Source organism: Fonticula alba (assembly GCF_000388065.1).
Source record: "Fonticula alba strain ATCC 38817 unplaced genomic scaffold supercont2.7, whole genome shotgun sequence".
Classification (NCBI taxonomy): Eukaryota; order Rotosphaerida; family Fonticulaceae; genus Fonticula; species Fonticula alba.
In genome coordinates this window covers 1,392,699-1,400,662 of record NW_009242977.1, presented here as the reverse complement: position 1 = coordinate 1,400,662, position 7,964 = coordinate 1,392,699, and the positions used below count along the sequence as shown (strand labels likewise).

Genomic DNA, 7,964 nt, shown 5'->3' with positions numbered 1-7,964 from the left:
GGGGGGGGGGGGCAGACGCGGGAAGAGCGATTCCTTGGCCGTACCGAAGCTCGTGACCGAGGGGTCGCCGAGGGCCGGGCCCCAGCCAGGTCGTTGCAGCCTCCGGGCTTCCTCGCGCAAGTACCTCCGCGAGTTCCCATGGACGATGCGGTCCTCGCGAAGCATGCGCCGAACAAATCGCTGGGCCGGGGTGAGCGTCGGCCGGATGCCAGCGGCGAAGTGGATGACCTCCGGGGCCGGGCCGCCCGGGCCATCGCCCTCGGCGGCAGCCACCGAAGGGGCATCCGGTCGCAATGGCGCCTGTTGGGCGCCCCCGGCCGCGGATGCCCGGAGTTTCACCTGTAGGATTTCCAGATCGCGCGCCAGGAAGGACACATCGAAGGCCCGGATGCCGCCCCGGAGGAAGAGAGTCCCAACCAGGACCTGCACCTCGGCCCCGGGCCCGGCCGCGTCGATGCCAGCGGCGCAGCTGCCGGCTCCCATGGCCACAAGCTGCCAGCCGCCCGTGCCCCATGCAGCGCTCAGGGCTCCGGGGCCACTGGGCGAGTACCGGTGTGAGCCGGGGCCCCCAACAAGACCGAGGGCCCCGGGGACCGGGCTCGGCGAAGAGAGATCGGCTCCAAACCACCCATCAGCCATGAGCCAATTGGAAGCGAAGCCCGGCCCGGTGCCGGCCCCGCCGAAGCCCGGCTCCGCGCCGAACTCCTCATCCTCCGAGGTCCAGGCACGCAGGCCCAGCGAGTTGGACAACACCGAGGCCGGCATGTGGAAGGCCGTGTGCACGCGCACGCGCTCAATGTCAGCCCGGTCCACCAGGAAGACGCCGTAGCGTGTCACATGCACCAACCTGGTGCTGGTCAAGTAAGAGTGTAGAAAGTCGGGGCCTGAGATGCGAGGGGCCAGCATGGAGAGAGCCCAAGGAGAGCGGAAGGAAGGAAGGGGCAAGGGGGGAGGCGAGTTAATGTCAGCAGCCAACGCAGGTGCCGTGGAGGCCACACGACCACAGGATCCGGGGGGAGAGAGAGAGAGAGAGAGAGAGAGAGAAGATGCGCAGACGGAGACCCTCGAAAGGGGGAGAGGGAAATGGGATCGCCTCGGCCACGCACCGCCCTGGACAATGCAGATGTCATTCAGTTGCTCTTTCAGGTGACGCCGGGCCTCCGGGCCGAGGTCCTCCAGTCGACGGATGACCGGGGCCGGGCAGGGGGCACTTGAATGCGTGCCGAAAGTCGAGCACGAGGCCCGCCGGCGCGGGTCCGAGCCATTGGTTTGCATGGGGTCGGGAATTGGCGCGGTCTCGCTGGCCATGGCGCCGTGAGGGGGCCTCGGCCCCAGACGGCCGGTGGCCAGGAACCGCCGGATCCGGCCCCAATCCATGCACATCCGAGCAAGGAGCCCATCATGCCGAGGACCGACCGAAACCCCGGGGAACTTGGCACGCGGCAGGCCCCCGGCATCTGTCGAGGGCTTGGCCACGAGGAGGGCGTCCTCCGGGGGGCCGATGGCCGAGGCCCTGTCCAGCGGGCTGGATGGCTCCAGCGAGGTGACATACGCCGCGAGGAGCGAGCACAGGAGAATGAAAAGCCCATCAAAACGCCCGCGCCCGGTGGTCAGATGTTCGCAGAGCCCCTCCGCAGGGGACAAGCTCCGGCACACGTCGAACCAGTCGACAAGGCTGCCGATGCCGGGGGGGGAGCTGGACTGGGGCTGTGGCTCCGGCTCCAGCTCCGGCTGCGGTTGCGGATGCCAGTCCGCAGGCAGGACGGCAACCGGCGCGCTATCGCCCATGTCGCAGGTGCCGGCAATTGAGCCGGCACCGGGGGGGAAGGACGGCCGCACGGGGGTCGGCAGCACCGGCCAGGACTCGCCGGAAGCACCAGGCGCCGATGCATCCAGAGGCCCCAGCCCGGCGGTGACGGCGACACCTCCCCCCTGGCCAAGAAGCAACGACCCGAGCCCTCCTCGAGAGGACCAGAAAAGGGGCCCGATGATGGCCACCAGCAGCAGCGCCCGATGGAAGGACAGGCATGCCCGGCCAGCAGCCGCCGCACTGTCCAGGATGTCGGCGAAGTGTGGCCGGCTCGGACGGGCAGGCCGGACCCGAGGGATCATGGGTGAGGTGATGGCGGCACGCCGCGTGTCGACCGGCCGCCGACGGCGGAAAATAAGCCCACTGCCCAGGCCGCGGAAGCTCCACTCCAGCGAACGAGCAGCCCCGGCCTCCGGCAAGGGCGGCGACATCAACCCGGCGGCCATGTCCGACGGGCTGCTCAGGGCCGTTGGCCCACCGGCCGATCCGGATGCCCCTCGGGGATTGAGGGCCAGGAAGCGTGACCGGCTCCAAAGCCAAAACCACACATGCGCCGGGGTGGCATTCAGTGCGCGGAAGACCGCCGGCGGTGCGGCCGCCATCGAAAGAACTCCCCAAAGGAGGAAAGACACCCGGGCCCAGGCTAGCCAATCAATCAGTCCCCCGGGATCGGAGGAGCCGGCCATAGGGTCGGCAGACGTCACAACAGCCGGACAACACCAGAGCCGGCGCGCCTGCCAGCGCTCAAACTCACGCCGAGACATGCCGCGAGTCCGGGTGCCGGCGCGAGGGTTCGGCGGGTTTCGGGCGCCGAGGTGCTGACCTTTTTGCTGCTGCTGCTGCTGCTGCTGCTGCTGCTGCTGCTGCTGCTGCGCGTCTTGCTGATGTTGCTGTTGCTGTAGCCCGCGGACGAGCGGCTGACGTAGGAATTCCGCGCTGCACCGGACGCAGTCGGGCTGAAAGGGAGCCAGGAGTTGGGACAGCGGCGGCGCCGCCGTGGCAAACATCGGCACCGGCTCTGGCGCACGCATGGCCTGGCGTAGAGCATGGGCGAAGTTGAAGCACACCAGGAGGGCCACGGCCGCGGTGGCTGTCCACCGGAGCAGACCCACGAGGCGCCGGAGGTGCAGCCCCCGAGGTCCCTTCGCGGGCGGGGCCACGGGCCCGGCCGTAGCCGGCCCGGCACTGGAGTGGTCCATGAGACCGCTGGTGCTCGGCCACCACGGCGCTGGGGACGCGGGAGCCCGGATCCCGGGGGACAAAAGACCGCCCGGGGCTGGCGCACTAGGCGCGGCCAATCGCGGGGCCGGCCTTGGAGACCCAAGGACCAGTGGCTGGTCGGTCGGAAAGCGGCGGCCCCCGGCCGGGTCATCGCTCTCATGGTGCGAGCTACGGGGCCCCCGATGACGGTGGCCACCGAATGGCGGTGGGGATGCCGCCGGTGAGAGGGCCTCCTCCTCGGCCGAGACCTCGCCGGAGACGCGGAGAACCATGCCCACAAGGTCGTCGGCTGCTCGTTCGGCCCATGTTCGCCGCGGGGGGCTGGGGGGGGCCCGGACCAGGCCGGGGCCGGGGCCGGGGCCGGGGCCGGGGCCGGGGCCAGGCAAATCCGATGGCAGGGTGACCAGCCCATCCAACGGCTCCTCGGCGTTGGCCACTGACACCGGGGACATGGAGAGCTGCACGCCAAAGCGATCCTTCAGCTGGCGAGCACTCATGCCGGGCAAGTCGGGGTCCGAAGTGCCACCCGGGCATCGGGGCCCATGGCCGAGTCCCGAGAGTGACATAGACCCGGCCATGGACCGGACGCCTCGGGCACCAGGAGACAATGTCCGGCCACCGGCAGGGTGCAGGCTCAAGGTCGTGTGCGATTCATCTTCGCTGTGGGCCGAGCGGGTGGAGATCCCCTGGGCTCCGCGAGGGTCCATCCTCGCACGAGGGAGGGAAAGGGGCGGTCTGGAAGCAGGCAATCGGGAAGGCTTCCTGCACGATGGGAGGGCTTCCTTGGCCGGGGCGGGCTCTCTCCGCGCGGGCGGTGTCTGCTCGTGCTGGGGTGCAAGGGGACTCTGGGCGGGTATACTGCGGGAGGGTGAGCCGAAAGGGGGGCGGAGCGGGGAGGGAGGGCGGGGAAGGCGCACGCACGCGTGCGTGGGAGCAGGAGTGCGCAAGGAGATGCGAACTGTCGTCTTCCCGAGTTCGGAGTCCAAGAGAGGGAGGCCGTTACGTGGGTGCACAGAAGGAAGGAAGCTCGGGCACAAGGGCAGGGCAGGAGAGGAGAGAGGCGGGGAGAATAGCAGCAGGGAGGGAAATCGGGAGGAGCATCGTGTCGCTGAGCCACCATTGCCGGTCACCGAGGACGATCCTCACAAAGGGTATGGTCGGGCAGTTCGCGCATGGACAACCCCCGCGCGGAGAGGCGGGCTGCCGGGCTGCCCATACCAAAAACGCCCCAGCCCCAGGTGTCTCCACAGCCGAGGGGCCAGATCGCCCACTTGGAGGGAATCGCCCCATGCCCACCAGTCAGGCCCCATCTACCGGGGCTGCGCGGCGGTGGGGGGGGGGGGAGGGGTGGCCAGCGGAGAACGCCAACGCCATCTGGCCCCTTGCCTCGGGGCGGCCCCGGAGGCAGAGATCTCCCAGCCGGTCAGGGGCCGAGCGAGAGAGTAAGATCGTCGCCCAGCTTCAAGATGCAATCGCCGAGGATCCCCGGATAGACGTGATAGGCCGATCGCCAGGTCAATGCTGGCGCGTGTCCAGTAGATCGGCCTCGTCCTCCTCCCCCGTGGTCGGGCGGGGGCATGTGAGGTGTGGGGGGGGGGGGGGGGCGGGGGCGGCCCGCGCGGTGCTTCGGCCGGAAATAATTCCGCAGCCACGCACGCTCGATTGCGGCCCGGGGCACCGGGGCTCCATCGCCGTCCCCCCCCCCCCCCCTTCCTGCCCCCGGTCGCGCGCCACGCTGGCCACCTCTCGCTGGCGTTGGGAGCGCAGGGACAGAGGCCCTCGCCGAGGGCGTGCCGGAGGAGGAGCCGAGAAGCGCGAGGCCCCCTTGATGTGGGGGGGGAAGATTATCTTAACCGAAAGAAGGGCCCGCGCGCCGATAGGCCGGCTCAAAGAAGAGAGTTACACGCGCCGCGGCCTGGAAGCCGGCGCTAATATTGCGCGTGCGGCGGTCAGCCCGGCCGTGCTCCTCCATCCCCCCCCCCTCAAGGCCGCGCTCCCGGGGCGTGCCCCCGCTACCCCGCCAACATCTTTGGAGGGGGCTATCGTGTCGCGTGATCGTCGATCTCTTTGTGATCAGCCTTGATAGTTGGCACTAGTCGTCGGGTCCGTTGGCTCCCGGGTATCGCGGGCTGGACCCGGCTTTTGAACTCGCGCAGCCAACCTCCCCCGGGAGCATATGTCGCCGGCCGGCGCCGGCCGGCCCCTCCCCCCTCGGGCGGCCATTGCCAAAAAAGGAGCAGTCCGCCTCGCCGGTCTGCGAGGACACTCAGGACACCCAAGCTTCTCCCCCCCCCCCTCCCCCCTCCCCTTTTTCCTTTCGTCCTTGACACACTGCCTTTGGAAGCCGTGCACCAGGTGCGCGCTCCTGTGCCATTTCCCCCTCCCCTCCTCTCTGCCTGGGCTTTTTTTTTACTGAAACACCTCTCCTTCTCTCGCTCTCTCTCCCCCTCCCATCCCCATCCCCCCAACCTGTACCAGTACCAGGCGGTCCTGGAGATGGACAACCCCAAGCTCACCTCGACTGCGCGGGCACTTTCGCCGGCCAGCCGCCTTCCTGGCTCCCTGGCAGGACACCCCTTCAACGGGGTGGGGAGGAGGCGCGGGGAGAGCCGGCCCGATCGTGACAAGAAATATGCCTCCGCCCCTGGAGCGGGTCGTTGCAGAAATAAATTCAGGGGCGAGGTCCGGCCTCTCTCCCCCTCCCATCCCCATCCCCCCCCCCCCCACCCACCCACCCACCCCCGTAGCCATGGGTAACTCCCTCTCTGCCCTGAACTCCACCGAGAACACCCGGTCTCTGGCGATGGACAACCCCACCTTGGAGCGGGTGACCGCGGTGCCGGACCCCGACGCGCCGATCCCGTCGCCGGCGGCCGCGGCCCAGCCCCCGGCTGTGCCGCCCTCTTCGCTGGATGTGAGCCAGTGCTTTCTCGAGATGCTAGCCGAGCGGGAGATGTTCCGGCACCACCTGGCCGGGGACGCGGCCGGCGCGGAACGCCCGGCTGTCACCTCCTTGGACCTGGATCGTGAGCTGTCGCAGCTCTTCCCCGACCGCCGGTCCCTGCTCATGGGGTCGGCCTCCTTCCACACCTATCAGCTTGGCTACAACCAGGCGCTCGCCGATGCCAAGCGCTCCATCGAGGAGGCCAAGAACCTGGAGAAGTTCGAGGCCGAGCGCGTGCGCAGCCAGCACCTGCTGGATCTGCACGAGCACACCCAGGACCTGGCCGTCCGGTTGGATCGGTCCTTCAGCGCCCTGACCCCGGTGGAGAGGTGGGTCCCCTTCGGCATGGGCCCAAGGCCCCTCCCTTTTCTTCCCTCTCCCGCGGCTCTGAGAGTGTTTACCCGGCCTGGCTGACCTTCCGACAAATGCCCCTCGCTCGCTCGCTCCCCCCCCCCCTCCCCCTCCCCTCCTCGCCTCTTTTCCCTGTGCGCCATAGCCCCATGCCGGCTGATGTTGAGCAGGTGCACAAGCTCCGCCAGGAGTTGGCCCATTGCCTGACGCACGACTACCAGGAGTCGCCGGCGTACAACTGCGCCATCACGCTGGAAACCCTGGCGCAGGCCATCACCGCGGCCGAGCTGGTGCGCACGCGCGCGCGCGCGCGCGTTGCCTCTACCACACTTGCCACCGCCTGCCCCGTGACTGCACCCTTTTCCCGACCCGAGAATCCCTAACACACCGCCTCCCGTACAACACACCACAGAGCATCTAGCGCATGCCCGCCTCCGCCGGTCCCTCACCTTCCTGGCCTCTCCCTGCTGCTCCACCATTGACATGGAGCGGGGAGGGGGAAGAGACACGGATGCCCCCCCCCACACACCCCGCCTGCACGTGCGCGCGTGGACCCTCCTCTTCACAATGCACCCCCGCACGGACACACCCGTGCGCACGCAAATACACGAACATCAGATACCCCCCCCCCCCCTTGAGCTTGCAACATGGCGCACGCCCGTATATGAGTCAAAAGGAGCAAAAAAAAAGCACAGATGACCAAGCACCGAGCTCGCGCCCGATGGCTCGAGATATGTCTATGAGGCTGCTGCGCCGCCGGGGGAGGGGCCCGCGCTGGCGACACTGGTGGGCCCGGTGTCATTGCCCGCGGCATTCGTGCATGCGGTGTAGCAATGGTCGCAGACGCGCACCGGGGTCGGAGCCGCCGTGGTCAGGGCCACCTTCGAGGAGCAAGCGTGGCAGAAAATGCGCCCACACCGGCGGCAGTGGTGCCGCCGCCGGAAGAACGTAAAGTGCCGATGGCACTCGCCGCAGTTCGGTGCGTCCTCGTCCGCCACCCAAGCTCGCCGCTCTACCTGGTGGCGCTCTTGCTGCAGGCGCTGCAGCGCGGCTTGGGCATTCTTCAGTGCCCAGGCTGTCAGGCGCGACTCGTCCGCGAAGGCATCCTTCTCGGTGAGTGTGGTGATGTGCTTGTGCTCGAGTCTGAGGTCGGGCAGGGGAAAGGACATGGGTAAGCAAGGTTGACCGGGGGCATCGCATCCGGGCAGCGGGTGGGGGGTGGGGATGGGGGATACAAGCAACGGAGGAGGGAGGAAAGAACAAAATCGGGCCCAGAAAGGAAGGGGGGCATGGCAGACGCACCGCTGGATGGTCCCCTCCAAGATGCGGATATTTTCCTCGGCACGGCGCCGGGCGCTGGTCTCCATGCGAAGCTCGGCCGTCAGTCGGTCAACCTCCTTCTCAAGGGCATCACGCCGGGAGGCCGCGCTCTCCAGCTGATTTGTTTGCAGGGCAATTGTCTTCTCAAACACGAGAATGTGTTCCCCTTGCGATTGGATGAGTGCCTGCGCGGTGGCCAGGGCGGAGGTGGTGGTGGCAATGGAGCTGCGCAGGGTCTCGGCCTCGCTACGGGCGACGCCATCGATTGGGGGGGGGGGTGGGGGTCAGCCAAAGGCCCGAACATACTGGAGTGCACGG

General features: G+C 68.5%; 3 protein-coding genes across 3 annotated transcripts in view; 1 reads left to right on the top strand and 2 right to left on the bottom strand.

Moving 5' to 3' along the window:
• H696_04514 (hypothetical protein) overlaps positions 1–3,738 on the bottom strand; it is a gene marked incomplete at both ends in the record, with an annotated part of 5,290 nt that extends 1,552 nt beyond the window's left edge. Inside the window, 2 exons of the mRNA XM_009498395.1 lie at positions 45–884; positions 1,107–3,738. Coding sequence (XP_009496670.1) covers positions 45–884; positions 1,107–3,738 — 3,472 coding nt within the window. The remainder of the gene's footprint in view (positions 1–44; positions 885–1,106) is intronic.
• A 1,578-nt stretch (positions 3,739–5,316) lies between these two features.
• H696_04513 (hypothetical protein) lies at positions 5,317–6,950 on the top strand. The gene is made up of 4 exons (XM_009498394.1): positions 5,317–5,386; positions 5,779–6,304; positions 6,472–6,616; positions 6,739–6,950. Exons 2-4 carry the CDS (start codon positions 5,781–5,783, stop codon positions 6,745–6,747), a joined length of 678 nt encoding a protein of 225 aa, XP_009496669.1. The 5' UTR covers positions 5,317–5,386; positions 5,779–5,780; the 3' UTR covers positions 6,748–6,950.
• Positions 6,951–6,974: 24 nt separating this feature from the next.
• H696_04512 (hypothetical protein) overlaps positions 6,975–7,964 on the bottom strand; it is a 3,796-nt gene continuing 2,806 nt past the window's right edge. Inside the window, exons 7-8 of the mRNA XM_009498393.1 lie at positions 7,629–7,892; positions 6,975–7,469 (exon numbers count right to left, since the gene is read on the bottom strand). Of these exons, the coding sequence (XP_009496668.1) occupies positions 7,064–7,469; positions 7,629–7,892 (670 nt within the window). The 3' untranslated portion in view covers positions 6,975–7,063. The remainder of the gene's footprint in view (positions 7,470–7,628; positions 7,893–7,964) is intronic.

Excerpts from the sequence above, each read along its gene's own strand:
- H696_04513 (XM_009498394.1), top strand. The coding sequence starts at position 5,781 with ATGGGTAACTCCCTCTCTGCCCTGAACTCCACCGAGAACACCCGGTCT. Across the intron at positions 6,305-6,471 it reads GCCCTGACCCCGGTGGAGAG|CCCCATGCCGGCTGATGTTG; the intron begins GTGGGTCCCCTT and ends TGTGCGCCATAG.